We start from the raw sequence: 25,258 nt of genomic DNA, 5'->3' as shown, positions 1-25,258 counted from the left end.
CTATGGCGAAAGGAAGTACGGGCGCGACCTCTGCATCCGTTGCGGGGAAGGGAGGCAGGTGCGCGCGCATGATGAAGAGGGGGGGGAAATGAAGCGGTCCGGCGCACGCGCAGCAGGCGGGCCGGCGCTTCGGCGTTCTCTCTCCGGTCCGCGCCTGAGAGTGGGAGGGGAAAGCGGGTTCCTTCGGCTGCGCTGCGCGAGGCGGGCGACTCAGGTGAGGCAGCCGCGGAGGGGAGGGGGGAGGGGAGAAGGTCGACCCCTTCCCCCCTCCTCGCTTTCCCTTTTCAGCCGTTACGCTCCGAGGCGGGACTGGGAAGTGGCCGTTTCGGGGCCGGGGAGCCTCATTCCGGCGGAGCAGGTGGGAGGAGGCCCCGCCTCAGGACTGAGGCTGCTGAGGCGTCTCTCCTCCAGCCTCCTTGGTGGGGGGGGGGGATGTCAGCAATTAACACGTCACGGCCAGGTTTTAAAATTGGCTCTCTCTCTCTCTCCCCCCCCCCATGATAGTCTTAAAACCTCCTTGAAAACCGCAGTGACAGGACTAATAATAATAATAATAATAATAATAATAATAATAATTTATTATTTATACCCCGCCCATCTGGCTGGGCTTCCCCAGCCACTCTGGGCGGCTTCCAAAAGAATATTAAAATACCATAATACATCAAACATTAAAAGCTTCCCGAAACAGGGCTGCCTTAAGATGTCTCCTGAATGTCAGGTAGTTGTTTATCGCCTTGACATCTGCTGGAAGGGTGTTCCACAGGGAAGGCGCCACTACCGAGAAAGCCCTCTGCCTGGTTCCCTGTAACTTGGCTTCTCGCAGTGAGGGAACCGCCAGAAGGCCCTCGGTGCTGGACCTCAGTGTCCGGGTAGAACGATGGGGGTGGAGACGCTCCTTCAAATGAGCACAAGTTAGGCCCCTTTTCAAGTAAAGCCCTTCCACTCCTCTCCGCGGTTCCGAAGGACCAGGTTTGAATGCTCTCTTTCCCCCCCTCCCACCCCCGAAAAATCCTTGCAGGTTAAGATCATGGTTATGAAGGCTTCAGTAGATGATGATGATTCGGGATGGGAGCTCAATATACCTGAGAAGATGGAAAAGAGTAACACGAGCTGGATAGATATCACCCAAGACTTTGAGGACTGCTGTAGAGGTAAACTAACACACACACACACACACACACACACACACGAAAGGTTTTTCTCTGCACAAGTCGATGCTATGCCCTCAAAACGTCTAGAGGGCAGATATGATACAGTCTCTGTAACTGAAAGATATTGTCGTTGTAATATAAAAAAAGGTGGAGTCTGTGTCACATGAACTCTGCTGCTACTCCTTTAGTGGAAACTTAGTGGAGAGTTGTGGACTTGACTTGGACCAGTTTGAAAAGGCCTTCCCATTTCCTCCATCACTCTCCCACCTTATGTGCCAACAATCCACTTTAATTAGTGGCAGCAGCTGCTTTTTGCCACTTGCTGAGATTAGGGGGTTGAAGCCCTCTTGGGGGCTGCCAATATTTGTTTGTGTGTGTGTGTATACACACACACACACTAATGGATAGTGGAGAAATCAGGATTTCCCTTTTTTCTTGTGCAGCACAGGTCCAGAGGTTAAAATGGGGTCCACTGGCCCAGAGATTTTTAAAAAATCAGCCATGCCAGATCCTGTTTCATGCAACCCTCTTTCAAAAATACTATACAGTGGTGCCTCGCAAGACGAAATTAATTCATTCCGCAAGTTTTGCCGTCTAGCGAATTTTTCGTCTTGCGAAGCACGGTTTTAACGGTTTAACAAAGTCGCAAGACGTTTTCGTCTTGCGAAGCAAGCCCATAGGGAAATTCGTCTTGCGAGGCAAATCGCAAACGGAAAAACCTTTCGTCTAGCGAGTTTTTTGTCTTGCGAGGCATTCGTCTTGCGAGGTACCACTGTACTGTACTTTCTTCTTGGTTATTCTTATGATAGAGGCATGAATGGCTTACCTTCCTCTTTTTCTGGGAAGGGCAATGTTGACACTAGATGTGTATGTGCTGGACCTGAGCCCTAATTTCAATGAATTGCTCAGTGTATTTTGTTATGATTCTCTAAAACCCTGGATTTTAAAGTTATTTTTGAAATACTGATTTCTGCTTATTTCTCTTCATCTTTCTACTTATTTCTCTCTCAGTTTAAGGAGACAATCAGAAGATTCTACTTTTCTTTTAGATTAACTGCAGTATAGTATGTCTTCCAAATCCTAAACTATGGTTAGTGAAAATAAGCCAGGATTGAAACTCATGCTTTGAACTTGGTTTGTTTCCACTAACCATATGAAGATCAACCATGTAAGTTCAGATTATGCAACAAGCTTTGGTAAAGGGCAGTATATAAATGTAAGCCTCATGTTGCTCACAAAGTATGGAGAATGTATGAGCCAAGGTTGGGGAAAGTTAAGCTTGATGTTTTAATACTAAACTGTAGGTGAGCATTATGTCAAAACCAATCCAGTTTTTCTTTCTCTTTTATTATATATAATAGTTTTTGTGAGTAGTTATGTAAAGTTTTTGAGTTGTTCTTTTTTAATTTCCTTGTAGAATTGAAGTTGGGCGAGTTGCTTCACGACAAACTGTGAGTGAACCATTAAAAACAAGTTCTCATGTTTTTTCTCGCATCTTAATCTGAAACAAACACATAGAAGTGTCATCTACTGATTTTTGTGGGGCTTACTCTTAATCATGTGCTCTTGACAAATCTGTTAGCTATTTAAAGAACATTAATTAACATTGTTTTGTGCTATCAATCTGAAAACTGTTTAAAGCAACCCAGAGCTTCAGCATTATGCACACTTACTTGTTGAGCTCAGGAGGACATAATTATATATAAATACTGTATAGTCATACTTGCAGCTAATAACTTGCTCAGGAAAAAAACTGTTTAGGACTGGGGTATACAGTTCCTAGATAAACCAGATTCTTATGCCTCAGCCACAAACATGCTTAGTCAAAAATAACTATAGGTAGAATATTACCGTATTTTTCGCCCCATAAGACGCACTTTTTCCTCTCCAAAAATGAAGAGGAAATCGGGGTGCGTCTTATGGGGCGAATGCCTGCAAGCCTCGCACGCTCGGCAGGAGGTCCCACCGGGTGCGCGAGGCTTGGAGCGGCAGCCTGTCGCCCGAAGCACGGGGAGCCCTCGGGAGGGCTCCCCCTGCTTCGGGCGAGTGTCTGCAAGCCTCGCGCACCCGGCAGGAGGTCCCACCGGGTGCGCGAGGCTTGGGGCGGCAGCCTGTCGCCCGAAGCACGGGGAGCCCTCGGGAGGGCTCCCCCTGCTTCGGGCGAGTGTCTGCAAGCCTGGCGCACCCGGCAGGAGGTCCCACCGGGTGCGCGAGGCTTGGGGCGGCAGCGGACTGCTAGCTTCTAGGTGCGCGCAAGCAGTCCGCTGCCGCCCCAAGCCTCGCGCACCCGGTGGGACCTCCCACCGGGTGCGCCAGGCTTGGGGCGGCAGCGGACTGCTTGCGCGCACCTAGAAGCTTGGGGCGCGCTGAGCTCAGCACACCCCAAGCTCCTGGTATAGCGCAGCGATCTGCTAGCCCTGGGAGAGCCCCGCGGCTCTCCCAGGGCTAGCGGACTGCTTGCCGGCACGCAGAAGCTTGGGGCGCGCTGACCTCAGCTTGCCCCAAGCTTCTGGATTAGCGCAGGGGTCCGCTAGCCCTGGGAGAGGCGCCCGGCTCTCCCACGCTAGCGGAGACCTTGCCTGCACGCAGAAGCTTGGGGCGCGCTGAGCTCCGCACGCCCCAAGCTCCTGGTGTAGCGCAGCGCACCTGGGGGGGAAATAAAATTTTTTTCCTTTATTTTCCCCCAAAAAATCTAGGTGCGTCTTATGGGCCGGTGCGTCTTATGGGGCGAAAAATACGCTAATCTCTGGAACTGTTTTAACTGGCCTCTTTAATAATTGTTAATTCTGCTGCTTAGTTAAGTCCTCAATTTCTTAAAGCTTTGAAACCTTGGGCACATAACATATATTTGTAAAAGCTTTGTAAAAGTAGATGAAGATTGTAATCATTCAGATTATGGAAAACAGTTAAACTCATGCTCTATATTTGTTACATTTGTTCACTCTATTTTTTCCACTGTGGATATGACATTCACAGTAATTTCAGTCCATTATATATGTATTTTATGCATGCATGGAATGCCTAAGTCCATTAGCAGATTTGATTTCAATGTAAACTCTGACATCTGTGGGCACAGATGAAGTCTCCTCCCTGAGAATGCTAATTCCTTTACATCAGTGATAAGAAACCTCTGTGGCCCTCCAGATATTGCTGGGCTACAGTTTCCATCATCTCTGACAATTTGCTGCACTGTTGGGGTTGTTGGGAGCTGGAGTCCAACAACATCTGTTGGGCAACAAATTCCTAATCCCTGTATCAGGGAAGCACACTTGCCAGTGTCACGGTGAGACTTACTTCTGTGTAGTCATGAATAGGATTGAACTGCTAAGGTATATCCATAGTAATGAATAATCTTACTGCTTCATTAATTCTGCATTTAGCTGGTAGTTTGCTTCTCAGTGTGCTGAATCTCCCAATTCCTTACTTTAAAATGTTTTTGATGACTTCATATATACGTTCTGCATCTTACCAGGGCATCTTACTATTCACTTAATTTAAGGTGACTACTCACCAGTTGCATGATATGAATACATTGCATAAACTCTTTGATTTTATTTCACAGTATTTGGCAGTTATGCTTTGAAACAACTTTTGCCTTATATATGAATTCATTAGTTCCAGCTTAGGTTTTCTTTTCTGTTTGTGTTGCTCTCCTTAGTTTTGGTCTTTTTGAAGCAATGTCTGCTATTGAAATGATGGATCCCAAGATGGATGCTGGTATGATTGGAAACCAAGTTAATCGAAAAGTTCTTAACTTTGAACAAGCTATCAAGGTTGGCACACTTTGTGTTTTTGTCAGCTGCTTGGTGATTCATGAAAATGATTATCATCATTTAATGAACTCTAATATGCTAAACTTCAAATTTAAAGCAGTGTGTAATTTCAGATCTACATGAGTGTAGAACAGCTCTGTTCCACTATTATTATATCCGCCTTTTTCTTCAACAGGGTCTAAGGCAGCTTAGTACTAAAATAGATACAGTGTAAAACATAGGGGATGGGAAGCAATAATTAAAAAAACAATTAAACATCAACTCACTCTGTGTGTGTGTGTTATGATGATGTATTAAAACATATAGCCATTACAATAAAACTATGCATGGAGGAGAGATTCTAAGGGAGAAGGCAGAGAGGACTGTATGGTGTTTGATACATGACTCTTGTTCCATCACACAGCACTACAAACTCAACAGAAAGCTGCACACTGCTTCTAGAGTCTCACTTCCATTTATGCACATCACTTTCGCCTCCCTGCCCCCATACAGGTGCTTTTTTTTGGTAGGCTGATGAAATTTAATTTGCCAATGATGGAAATTCATGCGCGCACTCTCTCTTTTTTAGGATGGTACCATTAAAATTAAAGATTTATCATTACCTGAGTTGATAGGGATCATGGACACTTGTTTTTGCTGCTTGGTAAGAATATTATGTTTTTATGTTTGATTAGTATGAGTAACAGTACTCCAGGAGTGTTTTGATAGAACTTCCCAGTCATTTTACTAGTTAGAACAGCTTATCAATTTTAACTCTATGGAGTTTCTGGAGATGCAGTTCTAAACACAACTACTAGATTTCTATTAATGTGGGTGGGATTACCTCTGAGTAAACATGTATAGGAGTGCACTTTGAATTAGGGTCCAGATTAGAGCTATGGTATATTTCCTCCAGACAAATAATTTTTAAAACACGGCTGAGTTTGGATAATCAAACTTCTGACAAAATGAAAAATGTACAGTATTACATTTCATCCTCCCAGATTTTGTTTCCTTTGCAGAAATAAATTTATAAATGTAAACTAACATTGGGTAAAATCTAGGAAAACCAGCCATGCATTACCCACTAGGCTAGTGCATCCTATGGAGGGAAGGTGAATTCCAAGGCCAGGTAGATTGCAGCCCTTACTGGTGCTCTTGTAGTGAATAAGGCTGTGCTTGGAGATGTGACCTATTTGGCCCTGGTCTGTCTGCCATGCCACAGCCTCCTACATACAAGTGCCCTGATAAGAGTAGTGACAATCGTGCAGCTACACTAGTCCTGAATAAACATTCCCTGCACAGATCCTGACTGATGTCTAGATGCTTTCCTGTAGGACATGGTAGCGTGTCCGTTGTTGGGCCAAGCTTAGTGTGCTGTTTTATACCTCGAGCAAATGTGAAAGAGCAAGTGGAAGGTCACTGTACCTGACTTCCTTTGGATTGCGGTTTTCTGATAGCGGCTCTGACGGAGTTTCTGCTTTAAGGCCCAGCTTATTGTGGAGTTTTATACCTGGTGAAAATGTGGTAGAGCAGGTTGGAAGGTCAGTGGGACTGAAGTCCTTAAGAATTAATGCCATTTGCTGGTGGCACCTCTTATGTTGCCACTCAAAGTTCATTTGTGCATGAAGTTTCTACTCCCTACCTTCTATGACTTTGCCTAGGATTCCAGATTGTGTCCATGAGCCTTACTACTTTATAGAACCTATTTGGTGCCCAATATTCCCTGAAGTATAATGGATGTAAAACACATTAATGACATAAATCAGAGCATCTTTGTTTTTTCATGCGGTCTGTAGAATGGAGTAGGCAATATTCAAAGCAACATTTTCCCACCTCTTTTGGATCGTGGAATTGAAGTTAAATATTCAGTTACTCTTTAGTGAAAAAAATATGAATTGAGTAACAAAATTGGTCTCCTGCCCTTTTCATTCTGTAAGCTTGATTTCTTTTTCAGATTACATGGTTGGAAGGCCATTCTTTGGCACAGACAGTATTCACTTGCCTTTATATTCATAATCCAGACTTTATAGAAGATCCTGCCATGAAGGCATTTGCTCTGGGGATCCTCAAAATCTGTGATATTGCTAGAGAAAAAGTAAACAAAGCTGCAGTATTTGAAGAGGTAAGTCATTGTTCAGCTGATGATTTCTCCTACCCATTATTAGTAAATACAACTTGCCTTGTATAACTTTTTTTAGTTTGCTGCTGTCTTCCAATTGTAGTTTCTGGTTTTAAACTCATAACTAGTTCTTTATTTAATAATTCTTTATTTCATAAAAAATTACATACCTTCCGATTGGTTTTTTAAAATCTCATCATGGCTTGCAAAAAGAATAAACAATGAAAATATCATTAAAAATTGCATGGGAAACTGATTTGTTAAACAGCTTCATGGGCAGCAGTGTTTTGTAACACTATGTCAAGGATAGGCAACATGATACCTTCCAGATGTTATGGACTACAAGCCCCAGCATCCCTGACCATTAGCCATGCTGGAGTCTGTAGTCCAGAACATCTGGAAGGACATAGACTGCCTATACATCAGCTATATTATTATTCCAGGAAATTATATACAGCCTAGAATAGTTATCTTTGTTCCCCAGTACTTTGATGGAATGATGATTTAACATTTTATATTGCATTTTACGCATCTTGCATTTTTTAAGAGCAGTCTACTGAAATTATCTGTAGGCATAGCTTCCACCTAAAGCTAGAGCCAGATTTTCAGTGCTTTGTGCATAAAGTTATGAAGGAAGCTGTTGTTGGTAGATACACCTTGATTGTAGCACTTAATTTTTCTTTTGTATGTTTAGGAAGATTTTCAGTCTATGACGTATGGATTTAAAATGGCGAATAGTGTGACAGATCTTCGCGTTACAGGTAAGAGCTGAAACAATTCGTTCCTTTTTCTGGGAAGAAAGTTGTGCTTCATAGGTTTTAAAGGACAAGATTCTAGTCCTATGCACAGTTACCTAGGATCCAGTTCCATTGAGCTCCATTGAACTTTGACACAAGTACTAATGCTCAGTCATTATGCACAGATTGTACGGTCAAGAAATTAGCTGTATTGAGATGGTCATCCAAATGTCTTATCAAAGCCAAGCTTGCCATTATGTCCGATCTTGGTTAGGATTATTTGAAATACAATGCCTTCAGAATAAGAATGCTGTCACTAAATTAGTGAAGGCAAATCAAAATAATAGATTTAGGGTTCTGAATTTTAAGATTTTAAGGGCTAAGGAACCTATGGCCTTCCAGATGTTGTTAGGTTGCAACTCTGGCCGTCATTCTTAATAGTGGGGGCTGATCAAAGTTGTGCTTCAACATCTGGAGGGACACAGGTACCCCCTCCCTGATTTCGTTAGAATGACTGTTGCATGTAGCATGGAAATATTCACTTAGATACACAAAGGAGTCTGCCAAGTGGCATTTATGCTTCTAAACTGAATTACTTTTTTCCAGGTATGTTGAAGGATGTTGAGGATGACATGCAACGGCGAGTTAAGGTATATTTCTTTTATTCCCCCCCCCCCAATTTTTTATTTTATATAGAAATTTGTAGCACAGTTAATGTAAGCTAAATATAGCCCCAAAGTGGTAAAGAGTACAATATAATATAAAACACAGAATCACAAACTTCAAGCTGTAGTTGCTGACTCTTAGTAGATCTGCAATATGATGTAACAATCTGGTGGCTCTTCATAAATTCTGTCATAACAAAACGTGTCTTAGGTTCTGTCACCAGGCAGTATTTATAAATATAGGCCAAGTTTGAGCACCTGAGAAGGAGATCATGGTGGCTTCGCTCCTTCATGGTTGTTTTGCTGATCTAAGCCATTGTTTTGCTTATTGTGTTGTCTGAACCAATCTTTATCTTATGACTTGTCTTAGTGAATGAGGACATAGAGTGCTCTCATCTAAACAGATTACTAGGGAGGGATAGACTTTATAAACTACTTAATCCAAAAATTTCTAAGCAGTGTGTATAGATAGAATCAGCAGAATCTGAAAAGTGAAATTTGTACTTCACTTAATATCTAATTAAATTGTTTCTAATGTGTGTTATTGTAGAGCACTCGAAGTCGACAAGGGGAAGAGAGAGATCCAGAAGTAGAACTTGAAGTAAGGATGGTTGCATACTATTACAGATTGTAAAAAGGTTACTTGAGCAACTTCTAGTGACCTAGAATATGCTCTAAAATAAAATATTTCTCAAGAAACTACAAGGAATTATGCAAAAAGACCAATCACGTGGGTGTTTATTTTTGTTTTGTTTTGTTACTGGGCTTGAATTGCGCACCAGATTATCTAGTATCTAAATATACATTAATCACATAAAATGCAATAATTTAATCTTATCAGTAGTAAAGTCCCAGCAAAACAATGGTTATTGGAAAACAACTTTTGTATATATGAGGAGTAATGTGCTTGTAGCATTTCGTCTAAACTTTATTTTTCTGGAAATTTGGAAATCATTAATTTGGGGATTTATTTTTCTCCCCTATAGCATCAACAGTGCTTTGCAGTATTCAGCAGAGTGAAGTTCACCCGAGTATTACTGACTGTATTAATAGCTTTTACCAAAAAAGAGGTATGATTGCTACAGAGTATTGCTGCTTCAAGTGTTAAAGGCAGATGGGTATGTGAAGCCTCGCTTTTCAGTGGCTGAAATAAAGATGCTGAGCCCAAAGAATGGTCGTGCCGGACAGGAGGCTGCTGTCTTCATGTCCTGCTTATGAGCATCCAAGGGGCAGGATGATGGACAAGATGTGCCCTTCATCTGTACCAGTAGCCACACTAATGAAGTCTTTAGGATTACTATCAATTGCAGCATGTATAAAACAGAAGCATAGCTTTAGAGATAAGCTTTTACAATTATCTAACATATATAACATTTTTGTTGCATAATTTTATTGCTTTGTTACTAGACCATATGGTAGACATTTATCTGTTGCTCTTGAAATACTGGTGTTATTTTATTGCCTAGTGTCATTCACAGAGATTTTTAAATTGCTTTTTTAAGACTAGTGCAGTTGCAGAAGCTCAGAAGTTGATGACTCAGGCAGCTGACTTGCTTTCTGCTATCCACAATTCATTACACCATGGCATTCAGGCTCAGAATGACACAACCAAAGGAGGTAAGCAATTATCTTCAGAAGTGTTCTCTGCCTTTGTTCTCTGTTGAGGTATAAAACCACTCAGTGACCTGTTGCTACTCTCATCTAGGTTGATCTTTTGTCTTGATCTATTACTTTACCTTCTAGTTATTCAATCAGAGATTTTTTTACTGAACATCCTTCATAATATGTGGTTGTTCAGCTAATGCAGTCTTGTTCACAGATGCAGAACTCTTGTCCACAGAATGTAAAAGGTTGCAAAATTCTGTGGATTAGGAATCATTCAGACAGCTTCCCATCTTGTAAAACTCCAAAAGCCGCTCTAAATAAATGGGCATTGGAGCTATTTCAAGAAGGAGAAGGTTCCCATGTCCTTAGGGAGGTTATTCTAGTTCAAGATTGTGGAAGCTTTTTAGCCCAGTGGGTCAGATTGTTATCTCTCCCACCTCTTGTGGGCCAAGTGTGACAGAGCTGCCCCCCAATCAATCACCTGTTGGCGCTAGGATGACAGGTGATCTATATTGCTTTTCTTCAGAAGCTCCTTTCAAAGCACTATTTTGCTCAGCAATTTGAAAAGGGCTTTTCAGGCACCACTGATTTGCAGTACAAACACCCCGTCTGCTGAACCAGGTTTTAAACTGCCCCATCCCTCAGATGCTTGCCCTCTGCACACAAGTGGGGTGTGGCAGAGCTTTTGTGGGTATAGGCCAAGTTGGCAGCAATCTTTTACCTCATTTGCCCTCTGGATGTTATTGAATGATGCTATACCATGCTTGATGGCATAGACTTCCCATGATACAGTCAGAGATTTGCATAGGTTCTGTGAAAAAGCAATCAGCTGGCTCTCATTGATAACAGTTCACTACCTGTGATTTGATACGTGTGAATCAGTTCAAGGTTGTTTCTCAGAACACCCGACTGATGAGTCATAGTGGGCTATGGCCCTCTTAAAAACTCAGGGCCAAAATCCAGTCACGTTGCATGTAGCTCTGAGACAGCGTCATCAGCACAAAGTAAAGTATACACTAATACGCATAAAATGGTTTCCTTCCTGAGAAGAAAAATGCACAGTCATAAATCATAGTCACTTATTGATATATTGGGTTTTTTGCAGGTACACTACTGCTCAAAGCAGTTTGCAAAAATAAAAAAAAGAATCTGTCTAAATACAACAGTATAAATAATCATAATACATAATAGCAATTGCAATGCCACTAACAAAACTAAATTACCTTGAGCATATTGTTTTTCTAATAGTCATTTTAAATTGCTTAATTGACAAGAAGAAATTGCTTAATATTTTGAATGCCTTGTTTCCCCCCCCCCCTAATTTTTCCCCTGGCTGAAGTAGCTAGTGTATGATACAGCACTTAGTTGGGATTAAGAATAGTAATTGGACATTTGTCTTTCTTTTTTTTAATAGATCATCCTATTATGATGGGCTTTGAACCCCTTGTTAATCAGAGATTGCTTCCTCCAACTTTTCCTCGATATGCAAAAATTATTAAAAGGGAAGAAATGGTCAACTATTTTTCAAAACTTATAGACCGAATAAAGACTGTCTGTGAAGTTGTCAATTTAACTAATTTGCACTGCATACTGGTAAGTATCAACACTGTTAGCTTTTTGTTCATAGGGACATAAGAGAATGTTACTTGAATAGCTCCCGGCACTTGTGCACAAATACCTGCATACTTTTTCTTTGATTTTACTTCTTGTCGTTTCACATGCGGAATAAATGTAGAAGAAACTTAGACTATAAAACTTTGATGAAAACTAGGGAGAGAAACTAGGGTGTGAAAACGGGGGTGGAGGCAGACATAAGCATTTCTTCTCACAGAAGACAAGTTTTTGCTGATTTCCCCACCACCACCCATGGCAGTCCACCTCGTTATATTTGTTATACAAGTCCCCCCACAACCCTCAGCAGGAGCTTTTCAAGGGGTGCAGGGAGTGTGGCTGCAGTATGTAGAAAGGATCTGTGACAACGATGTTGGGAATCTGAGGTGAGATGCCCATGCAATGGAAGTTGCCCTCAGTGCCAGTAATCATACAGAAGTTGCTTAAGGTCCAAAATAGTTTACAGCTGCAGAAGATAAGGCTTCAGTAATATAGTTTTGAACACTGATACAGTCATACCTCGGGTTACAGACGCTTCAGGTTGCGTTTTTTCAGGTTACGGACCGCCGAAACCCAGAAGTACTGGAACGGGTTACTTCCAGGTTTTGGCGCTCGCACATGCACAGAAGTATTAAATTGCGCTTTGCACAGAAGCGCCAAATTGCAACCAATGCGTGCGTAGACGCGCCGTTACGGGTTGCGAACGCTGCGGGTTGTGAACGTGCACCCCGCACAGATCACGTTCGCAACCCGAGCGTCCACTGTATATTCATACAGCTAGTAGTAGTAGTAGTAATAATAATAATAATAATAATAATAATAATAATAATAATAATTTTATTATTTATACCCCACCCATCTGACTGAGTCTCCCCAGCCACCCTGGGCAGCTCCCAATCAAGTGTTAAAAACAATACAGCATTAAATATTAAAAACTTCCTTAAACAGGGCTGCCTTCAGATGTCTTTTAAAAATAGGATAGCTGCTTATTTCCTTGACATCTGGTGGGAGGGCGTTCCACAGGGCAGGCGCCATACCGAGAAGGCCCTCTGTCTGGCTCCCTGTAACCTCACTTCTCGCAATAAGGGAACCGCCAGAAGGCCCTTGGCGCTGGATCTCAGTGTCCGGGCTGAAAAATGGGGGTGGAGATGCTCCTTCAGGTATTTGCAGATACAGATATATACAAGTTCAAAGTATTTATGTTGCTCCAGCAATTCAAGATGTAACACAGACTTCACCTCACTTCTCATGCTTGACCCTGACACACTAGGATAGACTCCAACACAGACAGCACAAGACCCCAGATACAATGAGCTGAGGCCGGCACTGGGCCATTGTCACAGCAACTGGCTTGGCTGACCTTGGACCTGATGGCTTATCTTATATGTGGGGTGATTTGTGCTCATAAAGGAAATTAAGCCCTTCCTCCATGTCCAGTTCCTCCAACAAACTGGGTGTCCAGTCTTGCACAGGCAGAAGTGCTTCCACTTCATGCCACTGCTGGCTACAACCCTACAGTTAATGCAGAACTCAGGGAAGTTTTTATTTTTCTTCTCATTCTATCTGCCAAAAATTTCTCCATACCAAATGGAGATAGTAAAACTCACCCAGCTCTCTCTCTGTCTTAGAGAACCAATACCCTCTCCCTTTCAACATTTTATTTTTTTTAGTGCATTTTTATTGAAGTTATACACAAAAAACAGACATATATGAAAATACAGGGAAAAAAATTACAAAGAAAAAAGAAAAAAAAGAAAAACCACACATCCGAAAAAAGAAAAACACACAATCTAAACTTCCCTCCATCCTTTTGATAAGTATCAAATATCTCCTTCCATTACGTATTTGATTTTCAATCTATAGTCTTAAATTCACTCCCTTTCAACATTTTAATGGTATCTGCATCAGCAAAGTGGTCAAGGAGTAGGCAAACAAATCGAATTATTGGCATTTAGGAGGTTATTGTGGAGAGTCCTTTCTAATGGACTCGTGTTCACTGCAAAGCTGAATTTTATTTCTTCGTGGTATAAATCATTGTGTTATGCTAATCATAATTTTCCTCATTCTGTTTATAAATTAGGATTTTTTCTGTGAATTTAGTGAACAATCACCTTGCGTTCTTTCAAGATCATTGTTACAGGCAAGTAGAAAATGACGTATACAGAAAATACATTTTAGGTGTGTCAAGTCACTGTGTGAAGTAACAAATGTATTGTTTGTTGCAGACTACTTTTCTTGTGGATAACAAAAAGGTATTTGGTACTCATCTCATGCAAGATATGGTGAAAGATGCCCTGCGATCTTTTGTCAGTCCTCCAGTACTTTCACCTAAGTGAGTAACAAAATCTAGTTTTGATATTATATGCATGTTTACCTCATGTCTCATTATTTAACAAAATCACACTGCATCTGACTAGATTCAGTTAAATGAAAATTGTTCATGCCTTGGGGCCTATAAAAGGCAATTATTTGCAGGCTGTGATACCAGAGTGGGACTTAGATGCTACCTTCTACTGCATTGTAACTTTGTATGTGAATAATGGCCAATCATTTGCCTCTCCTTGAATGTCTGTATGTAGGCCAAAAGGAGGTGATATTTATCTTCCTCATCAGGCAGTCCAGCATGACTGCAGTTGTTCCCATGTGATGCCAAACCTTTAAAGAGGAACACAAAAATGTTAGATGTAAATCTGCAAGGAATACTTAGAACCTAAAATAGGTTTGACTATTTTCCCATTCAGGATCATGCAGCTTTTTATACTATCAGCTACTTCATAATAAGAACTGAGTCCCTAATGAACACGATCTCTCGCTACTTTTCAATGTTTTTGGTTTACACATCCCCTTAGAAACAGTTCTGCGATCAATATGGCACAGCCATTTTCAGGATGGTAAGCCAACCCCTTGATTTTACAACACTGCAGGATTTTCACTTAGAACAATTTTGTCCCTTCTCTCTTAGATGTTGTCTATATAATAACCACCAGGCTAAGGACTACATTGACTCCTTTGTCACGCACTGTGTTCGAGTGAGTATTGATGGCATTACAGAATATTTATACTTATGCACATTAAGTATAAAAGATGGTATATGTTCATGTAAAAAGAGGACTGTTGGACCAAATGTTCATCTAGTCCATCATTCTGTTCCTACAACGGCCAATCAGATGCCTATGAGGAGCCCACAAACAGGAGGGCAGTACTACTCTCTCGCTTGCATTCCCCAGCCCTTGGCATTTGGGTGCAGGCTGCTTCTGCTCCGAGAGGTAGGGCATGACTACCATGACCAGTAGCCTTTGATGGCCTTAAGTGTCATGCATTGTCTAGTCCCCTTTTTAAACTTTCCAAATTGGTAGCCGTTGCTACATCTTGTCATAGGGAATCCCATAACCTATGTGCTGTGTAAAGAAGTACAGTGGTCCCTCCTGTTGCGGATGGGATCCATTCTGGAGCTCCGGTCAGATCCCACTGTTTCCGCAACTGGAGGGACCGCTTCTGCGCATGCACGCACGCCGAAACACTTCCAGGTTTGCCGCTTTTGCAACCCGAAGTTTACGTTATCCGAGGATACTGTACTTCCCTGGTCATTCCTGAATCCCTTCTGTGACACTGGGGGTTGATATAGTGACAGAGGGAGAAAAACGTCTACGTGAGGACCATGATTTATAATATGACTCCTTGGGAAAGGAGGAAGCCCAGCCTGAAGTTTTGGTTTCAGTAAGTTTGTTTTTTGTCCCCATGGCAGAAGTAAATGGAGAAATTCTGGATTTTACTGTAGCTGTGGTTGAGTAGCAAGTGTCGCCTGCCCCCAGCACAGATCACTCTCCTCTTCCTGGAGTTCCTTCAGTTTATCTGCCTGTAGGGATTGAAGTTACCGTATTTTTTGCTCTATAAGACTCACTTTCCCCCCCCCTAAAAAGTAAGGGGAAATGTGTGTGCGTCTTATGGAGTGAATGCAGGCTGTGCAGCTATCCCAGAAGCCAGAACAGCAAGAGGGATTGCTGCTTTCACTGCGCAGCAATCCCTCTTGCTGTTCTGGCTTCTGAGATACAGAATATTTTTTTTTCTTGTTTTCTTCCTCCAAAAACTAGGTGCATCTTGTGGTCTGGTGCGTCTTATAGAGCGAAAAATACGGTACTTACACTTTGCAAGCTTGGATGAAGCAGTTGAGGCAGCAAAAGAGAAAGTACAGAGATAGTTTGGATGGGCATTCTAAGTCACCTCAACTTGTTTTTGTGTAAAACAGACCTACCTCAGTCGGATGCTTTCCCTGCAAGCAGCATCTCATTGGGTCCTCAGGCACCTGATCAGGCTTTAGCACTCCCCCCCACCCCCCACCCCCCAAAATTGTAAGGTTCTATGGGAAAAGATAGTGTCTATGAAGCAGAACTCTTAAGGGTGCAGAGATCTCTGTGATGGAGACCCTAAAATACTTAGGAAATGTTCAGAGCATTCTCTATCGCCTACTCTTCCTCCACCCCCAATAAATAGAAAAGAAAGAGGACTGACTCCTCATCCTTCTGAAGGCTCCTTCTCCCTCTTTACAGCCTGTCCCTTAATGCCTGCTAAGGGCACTGGGACCCTTGCTATTCCTGCCCCACGGAGGATTAGAAGAAAGAGCTATTGGGGTGAGATCAACCTTTAGAAGCAAGCTTTGTCCTTGTTCGATGATGGATAGAATGTTAACGTTTTAAAAGGCTTGGGGAGATCTAAGCAGAGGTTTCCATAGTCTGCATGCTCAAGAGCAATCCTAACACAAATGTTGAGCCTCCAGCTTTTACCATAATAAGGCACTGGTAGCAAGCTTTTATTTTGTTACTGCATCATTCTGCTGAATCAGTGAAGTTAAATATCAGGCAGTGGGGGATAAGAAACTGGCACCCACCTTAATCAAGATGTCACTAGTAGCAATATCTATTGCAGGTACCTCTCTCCAGCCTAGCAGACCTTTCTGCCCAAGCCATGTTCACAAAGGTCACAACTTGCTCAGACTGTGAATCACTGATCCCCTCATCTCATACTGTCTTTGGTGAACCTCCCAACAGCTAATCATGGACCTATCAGAGAAAAAGAAAAAGTTTCTGCCAAATCCTACTTTTTATCCCTGTGATTTCTTTGCTAGACACGTGCAGAAGTTGTACCAAGTGTGTCCAGTTGCATCTAAAGCATTGTCTTTGAAATGAGTGGCATCTTTCTACACCTGTTTGTTTTAGCAATATGCAGAATGTGTTTGGCTCTCTGTTGTCCAACCAGCACATAGACTCAGATAAATAGCACCCTGACTGCCTTAAGTCAACACTGCAATTGAGCCAAGAACTCAGCCAGGTTTCCTTTTTTGGTGTTTCAAAAGGGCCAAGTTGGGCACTGATGGGCACAACCAAGTGTCAGGCTACCTCTAGTTAACTTAAGGAACAGCCTTATGATGTGTAATGCAAATAAAGTCTAGGGTGTGAAAATGAAGTACAAGTCTAAAAATTCACCAGACTTTCTTTTTTTCCAGCCATTCTGTAGTTTGATTCAGATTCATGGGCACAATAGGGCTCGTCAGAGAGATAAACTTGGCCACATTCTTGAGGAATTTGCTACTTTGCAAGATGAGGTAATTCAAAGGGAGACACAATACTGTACAGAGCATAAAATCATGAACAGTGCTTTGTGTTTTCTATCCTTCCCCCACAACAGCTCTTGTAACAGTCAAATGTGTGAGCTGTGCAGTCAGCATTAGAACCTTGGACAGAGTTTCTAATGGCCAAGATATCTGCTGCTGCTGTTCCTTCCTCCTGCCTCCAAGACCCCATTTGCAGGCTTCCTTTGTTGTACTTTCCTTGCTGTTTCAAAAAGCACTTAAATTTAATCCAAATTTCATTGTCCAGGAATATTTACCTTTAACTTTGGGGGGAAATATTTTTTTCTTTACACATGGCCATACTATGTTTTATTGATGAGTGCTTTATCTCCTTAATATGATGTGGCATAACAAAGTACACAGGTGTATTAAAGTAGAGAATATGCACTGGGATTAGTGAAAGGAAAAGCATTCCACAGTGGGGAAATGTTGATTATAGTGGTTAAGAAATGTCTAGGATACACAAAAAAATTAAATGTGCCTAAGAAGCAAATTTCTGGGGTGTGACATCCTCTGGGAAACAGAGTCCTTAATTTAATACAAATTAGAATATTTTGAGCATGACCTACTACTCCTTTGAACACTTCTTCAATTTTGCTGTTTCAAGTATATGACATTCTTGTCATCTAGCTTCCAGCTCTGGATCTGGAATGTGACTGCGGGCATAAATCATGACTCTTGTCAATATTGTTTGGCAATTTACAGACGTGATACTTGAGCATAACGCCACTTCTTTCAACTTGTTAGGCAGAAAAAGTGGACGCAGCACTTCACAGTATGCTGCTGAAACAAGAACCCCAAAGGCAACACTTGGCCTGCTTGGGCACCTGGGTCCTTTACCATAACCTTCGCATCATGATACAGTATCTTCTGAGTGGGTTTGAACTGGAACTCTACAGTATGCACGAATACTACTACATATATTGGTAAGAGGAACAAATTACCGTATTTTTCGCTCCATAAGGCGCACCGGACCATAGGGCGCACCTAGTTTTTAGAGGGGGAAAATCAAGAAAAAAACTTTTATTCCCCCCCCCCAGCCCCAAAGAGCAGCGTACAGGCTGCGCACAACCTCTCCCTGCCGGAGGGCTTGCGCATGGCTATGGCACAAGCCAAGACAGCGAGCGGGATGGATCCCGCTCACTATTTTGGCTTCCTTTTTAGCCACGCGCAACCTTTCCCTGCCAGAGGGGTTGCACACAGCTATGGCACAAGCCAAGACAGCGAGCGGGATCCATCCCGCTCACTGTCTTGGCTTGTGCCTTAGCCATGCGCAACCCCTACGGCAGGGAGAGGCTGCGCGGGGCTAAAGAAGCCATAGCCGCGTGCAGCCTCTCCCTGCCAGAGTGGCTGCGCACGGCTATCCCTGAAGCCTTCCGAGCGCAGCGCAAGTTCCCACTGCGCTCCTCAGCCTTCGGGTTCCTTTTGCTGAAGCCGGGAGAGCAAGACACACCTGGCTTCAGCGAAAGGAACTTGAAGCCTTCAGAATGCAGCGCTGTGCTCCGAAGGCTTCAGGCGGCTATCCCTGAAGCCTGGAGAGTGAGAGGGGTCGGTGCGCTCCAACGCCTCTCGCTCTCCAGGCTGCAGTGAAAGCAACGTGAAGCCTCCGGAGCACGGACGGAGCGCTCCCTCTGTGCTTCAGAGGCTTCGCGTTGCTATCGCTGAAGCCAAGCAGCCTGCATTCACTGCATAGGATGCACACACATTTCCCCTTAATTTTTGGAGGGGGAAAAGTGCGTCCTATAGAGCGAAAAATACGGTACTTGGGAGCAGGGAGGAGATATTGTTGTCAATAAAATACAATGCGTTCTGTAGCAGAATAGGCAGTGCAGCATAAGTGCATTCTTTGAACTGCTATTTATACTGCACAAGATTTGCAAGAATTTACTATAGATTGCAAGGATGTCTGTTGTAGGGCTGGGCAATATCTGGTTTTCAACATTGTGATATATCGTCAGGTAAATACAACAATAGGCTGATGTATCACGATGTTTGAAATGCCATCTCATCAGCTTCTTCCTCCCCACCTTATGGTAGGAAGAAGCAGCCAAGATACATGGCCCAGCCAAGCCCCAATACCTCTCCGACTTGTGTGTGAGCCAGAGGGACATTTTTGAACTGCTCAGCTGAGGCATGGAAGCCTTTCTGTGCCTCAGTTGAGCTAGTAGTGTGATAGCTAGAGGAAAGATCCTGCTCTGTGCCTGCTTTGTGGTTTGCTGCCCCCTGCAGGAGGCAGAGGAGAGCTGGACCGGTTAACAGACAAGCGCATTCTCTGGCTTCAAGCAGTTTACAGTGGTGCCCCGCAAGACAAATGCCTCGCAAGACGAAATACCCACTAGACGAAAGGGTTTTCCGTTTTTCAATGTGCTTCGCAAGACGAATTTCCCTATGGGCTTGCTTCGCAAGACGAAAACATCTTGCGAGTCTTGTGATTTTTTCGCTCCCCCCCCTTTTTTTAAGCCGCTAATAGCCTTTTAGCCGCTAATCCGCTAATCCTTTAATAGCCACTAAACCGCTAATAGCGCTAAGCCGCTAATAGGGTTGCTTCGCAAGACGAAAAAACCGCTAGACGAAGAGAATCGCGGAACAGATTATTTTCATCTTGCGAGGCACCACTGTATTGTCAGGGCAAATATTTTGAACTGGTTTAACACAATGTGGACTCAAAACTAGTTTTCAACAATCTGTCACCATATTGCCAAGGCCTGGTGTGTTGCTTATACTGAAAACCTGCTTTTGTATTTAAAGCACTTATAGTGGTGCTCTTCAGCTACTCAAGAATGAAGTCTTGGCCATCCCAGAAACGTAACCAAGATTCGCCTAAATTTAGTACTGTTTTCTGCTGTAGGTATCTCTCTGAGTTTCTCTATGCATGGCTAATGTCAACTCTCAGTCGTGCTGATAGCTCTCAAATGGCAGAAGAAAGAATAATGGAAGAGCAGCAGAAAGGCCGGAGTAATAAAAAAACCAAGAAAAAGAAAAAAGGTATAGCTCCTTTTCAAATACCTTGCAAGCTGGTTTTTATCACATCTTTTGTTTCTGTTAGAACACTTGAAATTGATGTTTTTCCTGTGTTCAGCCATCTAAATAAGGTGATGGTTGTTCAATAGGTATTTCACTTATCTTCATATAGAATGAGTCTAATGTTTGTTGTTGGCCATTTTAAAATGTAGGTTCATAAGACTTGTTACATGTGACTGAATGATGAAGCTGAATGATGAAATTGAATATAACTATTTATAGTTACTTTCCAAAATTGTTAACCACTGAATAAAGTGTTTTATTCTCTGTAGTCTAGGGATTACGGAACTAGATCTCGCCAGTAGGCCAGATCCTATATCCCCTACTATCCAATCCCCAGGTCAGATTTGGCAAGTGCGTGGGGGAGTCCATCTGTTAATCACCTGACATCCCCAGTGATTGAAACCTTACTAATTGGCTGAACATTGGCACTTCACTTTTATTGTTGGGTAATAAAACTCCTAATTCATCTATTTATCATCCTATTTTAGTTCTTTATACAGCAACAGTGATTCCCCCCTCCCCAAGTTCTTCTGCCCCTGAGCAGTCAAAGCATGATTTTTGTTATAGCTACATGAATCTTGTAGTTAATTTTGGGTTTTGCAGGGTAGTAGGTCTGTCACTTGCAAAAACTGCCGTAGTTGTTTACATCCTGCATTTTTTAATTCTGGTGAAATCAACATTACATGGTAAAATATTTCTGTATATGACATTTGCAGCTCGTCCTCTGAGCAGAGAGATCACCATGAGCCAAGCCTATCAAAACATGTGTGCTGGAATGTATAAGGTGAGTGATGTATTGTGGATTGTGATTGTAAAGATAACTTTAAAAAAAAAGAAAGAAATTTGGATACTTTTCAGAATTAAGGCAAGAAAACTGTACTTGAACACTCCTACTAAATGACTGCATGTTTTCCTAGGTAATGCTATGTGTAGGAACAGTGCAAACATAGCTTAACTATGAAACAATTTCAGTTGTTGGCTGAATTGGATCCCAGACTAGTTAATACCATTCTTTCAGCTCAAAAGCTAGTTATGGGTTGGGCTTGGCAGGGGAATTTCTGGTGCTGGGAGGGAGAGAGCATGTGATCCTATAGTTTAAGAATGAGCAGTGTTATGTCTGCATTCCGTGACACTTTTCCAAATGAGTTAGTGTGTGGATAGAACGATAGTCAGCATATTGTGGTGTTAAAAACAAAGATTGTGATCCAAAGAAACCGTGCTTGTCCTCAATTAAGATGGGATGCATTTTATATGCCAGATAGTACCTAAGGAAATGTTGGCATTCTTTTTGTTTTGTTATGACAAAGCAGAACTAGCACCCGCAGATTTGTTCTGTACAAGTTGTATCAGAAGTTCCTCTCCTTAATACTGCCAAATTTGTCTCTAAGGTGTGAGGCTATTGGAATCAGTTTGGCAGATTAGTAAATACTTTTCAGTTGTAACACCCCTTTCAAGAGACCAATGAGTGGAAACCATATGTGTCATGTTTCATTGTGCTGCAGCTACATTTATTTTTCCTCTGGCATCTTTCTGGAGTCACTTGTCTCTGTATGTGCACCAGTGCTTCTGTTGCTGATACAGTGGTACCTCGGGTTACATATGCTTCAGGTTACAGACTCCGCTTATCCAGAAATATTACCCTCGGGTTAAGAACTTTGCTTCAGGATAAGAACAGAAATCATGCAGCGGCGGCGCGGCGGCAGCAGGAGGCCCCATTAGCTAAAGTAGTGCTTCAGGTTAAGAACAGTTTCAGGTCAAGAACTGACCTCCAGAACAAATTAAGTTCTTAACCCGAGGTACCACTGTACATTGCAATAAGCAGATTTCTCATTCTGTGTGTTTCTCTTCCCTGTTTCTCCTGAAGACTATGATTGCTTTTGATATGGATGGCAAAGTGAGAAAGCCGAAGTTTGAGCTCGATAGTGAGCAAGTTCGGTACGAGCACCGGTTTGCCCCTTTCAACAGTGTCATCACGCCACCACCCGTACACTATTTGCAGTTCAAGGTGAGCCACAAGAACATTTCAGGACGTGTGTATATTATATGGTTTCTTTTCCCTTCCTCTCGGATATTTACCAGTTTGATGGGTTTCCCTCCATTGTAATGGAGGCAGGCAACACTCTGTTCAGTAAGCAGGGCACATCCCAAGGTTCCTTCTTTATTTGCCTGCCTACGTTGGGGAGAATGCCATAGTTAAAACCAAAGCACACGAAATAAAAAGCCATTTCCCAAGTGTTCATTAGTTGCAAAGCATAAAATCTTTTAAAATTATTTAATAGATCGCTTTTTATCCAATTACAAAATTATACAAGGAAGAACTAGGGAGTAAATGTGTAGAAACTATTTTGCTTCATTCTGCTGTCACCTCTGTGCCTCTAAAGTGTAGCCTCATTCAAAAGAAGGATCTTTCTGGGAGATTTTGGCTGTTCTTAAAGGATGCTTATTTTTCTGATATTTAGGAAATGTCTGACCTAAACAAATACAGTCCTCCACCTCAGTCCTCTGATCTCTACATGGCTGCTAGCAAACACTTTCAGCAAGCTAAAATGATCCTGGAAAATATCCCTAACCCAGACCATGAGGTGAGATCCTTTCTAACATATTACTAAGAATTGCCTGTATAAATTGTTGGTACTTGATTCGGGCGTTTTTTAAACGGTGAGCATTTAACATTGCTTCAGTTACAGTCCTGGCTTCTGGCTTGGCTGTGCTGTGATCCCACTGGCTTCTGGGATTCAGAATATTTTTTTTCTTGTTTTCCTTGTTTCCTCCTCCAAAAACTTATGGTCTTGTGCGTCTTATAGAGTAAAAAATACGGTACCTTGAAAGCAGAGTGTTGGCGCTTGCGTAAAGTTTTGCTCCTTTTTAAATACAAAAAACGAATACAGTAAACACTGCAATTACCATTTTATTGTGAATTCAGTTCTTTTTTTTCTGCCTGTGAACTATATCAAACTTGGAATATTTCTGTTTAGGTCAACAGAATTCTTAAAGTTGCTAAGCCCAATATTGTGGTCATGAAGCTGCTGGCAGGAGGTCACAAAAAGGATTCTAAAGTAAGCAGATTGTTGCTAAATTAATATCACTGCTTTTGAAACATAGCATTGGACTATCAGAAGGGGTAGATGTATTGCAAATATGTCACATGCTAGTGGGCCATGATTAAATAGTATATTTTTAATGGCACACTCGATAATTGGTGCATAGTTTTAGTTAAAATGGCAGATAACAAACTATATTGGTGGGGCATGTTGCTGTAACTACTTAATAGTATAATATTTAATACATTTATTCTAAAGGACATTGTGCTATGTTGTAATACAGTCATACCTCGGGTTACATACGCTTCAGGTTACAGACCCCGCTAACCCAGAAATAGTGCTTCAGGTTAAGAACTTTGCTTCAGGATGAGAAATCTTGCTCCGGCGGCAGCAGCAGGAGGCCCCATTAGCTAAAGTGGTGCTTCAGGTTAAGAACAGTTTCAGGTTAAGTACGGACCTCTGGAACGAATTAAGTACTTAACCCGAGGTGCCACTGTACCTTAAAAGTCTTGGTTGGGCTGCAGCCCTTTACCAACATACTTGAGAATAAGCCCCATTGAACTCCATGTCATGATTCGTACATAACACCAACCCACCAGTTTTGGGGGTGACGCTGTGGGTTAAACCACAGAGCCTAGGACTTGCCAATCAGAAGGTTGGCAGTTCGAATCCCCGTGACGGGGTGAGCTCCCATTGTTGAGTCCCAGCTCCTGCCAACCTAGTAGTTCGAAAGCATGTCAAAGTGCAAGTAGATAAATAGGTACCACTCCGGCGGGAAAGTAAACGCCGTTTCCGTGCGCTGCTCTGGTTCGCCAGAAGCGGCTTAGTCATGCTGGCCACATGACCCGGAAGCTGTACGCCGGCTCCATAGCTGTCAACGTTTCCCTTTTTTTAAAAAAGGGAAATTCCCTTATTCTGAATAGGATTCTTCACAAGAAAAGGGAAAAGTTGACAGCTATGGACAGCTCAGTGGGTTTATCATAAGCTTCTATTCCCAGAGCCAGTTTTGACCCCATTTTCAAAATGTGTGGCAGGAGCTGCGCTTTAGTCACTCCAGACAGTTTGCGCCTATGAAATGGGAAAAAATAAAGTCATTCCTTGTATAGCAAGTACTTGGAAGACCCCCAAAGCAAACCCTTACCCCCCCCCCAAAAAAAAAAATAATCAGAAAAAGTCTGCACACACTCAGGATGTATTCAAAAGGCACATGAAATGGATAAAGACTAGCCCATCCATCCCTGGTCCGATATAGTGCACTTGGCAGTGTATCTAATTTTTGCATAAGTTCTGTATGGTTTGTGTCTGGAAGAGATGGCAAAGAGTGCTTTGTCTCACCTTTTTGCTGTTCACCTTCAGGGTTTTCTCACTCTTGGAATCCAAAATGCTTAATTAAGGCGTCATTTGGACATGCTTTAAAGTATCTTTCAATGCTTTTTCTTCTAGGTTCCGCCAGAATTTGACTTCTCCCCTCACAGATACTTCCCAGTAGTGAAGCTTATTTGAGGCAAAGGATTAGGAGAACAAACTATAATATGTACAACAGAGCTGCTTTGGTAGGCTCTTTGATACTGTGCTCAAAAGGGACATGATTCACTTGGACAAAAGTACCGTTGTATTGGGAGTAGCTTTATTTTGGCTTCCACACAGCCTGACAACTGCTGTTTTAAAGTGGATTGTGTAACGTTTTACCATTGGACCTGATTTTAACAACTTCATTGTTAAAGCATTGTATGTTTCGGTTTTACTTCAGTTTTACCCATAAATCGTTTTTATGAATGGCTTTTGAATATTTGTAAGCATTTCAGAACACACTTGCCCACTTCAAAAGTACACTGCAGTAAGGGAGTGGCTATATTTTGATGACTAAAAAGCAGAACTCTCCTCTGAAGGAACACTAGTAGGCTCTGCAGATGTGCTGCATGTT

The 25,258-nt window shown here is 42.2% G+C and overlaps 1 protein-coding gene across 2 annotated transcripts; it reads left to right on the top strand.

Annotated features, from left to right (window-relative positions):
• The first annotated feature begins 109 nt into the window (after nt 1-109).
• Nucleotides 110-25,110, top strand: NAA35 (N-alpha-acetyltransferase 35, NatC auxiliary subunit). 2 transcript variants are annotated; one of them, XM_082241570.1, is made up of 23 exons: nt 110-214; nt 1,019-1,151; nt 2,569-2,602; nt 4,810-4,924; nt 5,493-5,567; nt 6,861-7,028; nt 7,720-7,786; nt 8,369-8,412; nt 8,978-9,028; nt 9,414-9,497; nt 9,930-10,044; nt 11,447-11,625; nt 13,724-13,783; nt 13,869-13,975; nt 14,606-14,672; nt 17,144-17,242; nt 18,017-18,195; nt 20,118-20,254; nt 21,010-21,077; nt 22,158-22,298; nt 22,753-22,875; nt 23,269-23,349; nt 24,778-25,110. In XM_082241570.1, the coding sequence occupies exons 2-23, from the start codon at nt 1,028-1,030 to the stop codon at nt 24,835-24,837; spliced, it is 2,178 nt and encodes a 725-aa protein (XP_082097696.1). In that variant the 5' UTR covers nt 110-214; nt 1,019-1,027; the 3' UTR covers nt 24,838-25,110. The 2 variants fall into 2 exon arrangements, with proteins under 2 accessions (XP_082097696.1, XP_082097697.1); XM_082241571.1 differs by lacking the exon at nt 110-214 and adding an exon at nt 292-358.
• Nucleotides 25,111-25,258: the final 148 nt, after the last annotated feature.

This window comes from Podarcis vaucheri (genome assembly GCF_965113315.1).
Source record: "Podarcis vaucheri genome assembly, chromosome: 11".
NCBI classification, from domain to species: Eukaryota; Metazoa; Chordata; class Lepidosauria; order Squamata; family Lacertidae; genus Podarcis; species Podarcis vaucheri.
The sequence above is the reverse complement of the archived record's forward strand: the minus strand, read 5'-3'. Positions and strand labels throughout refer to the sequence as shown.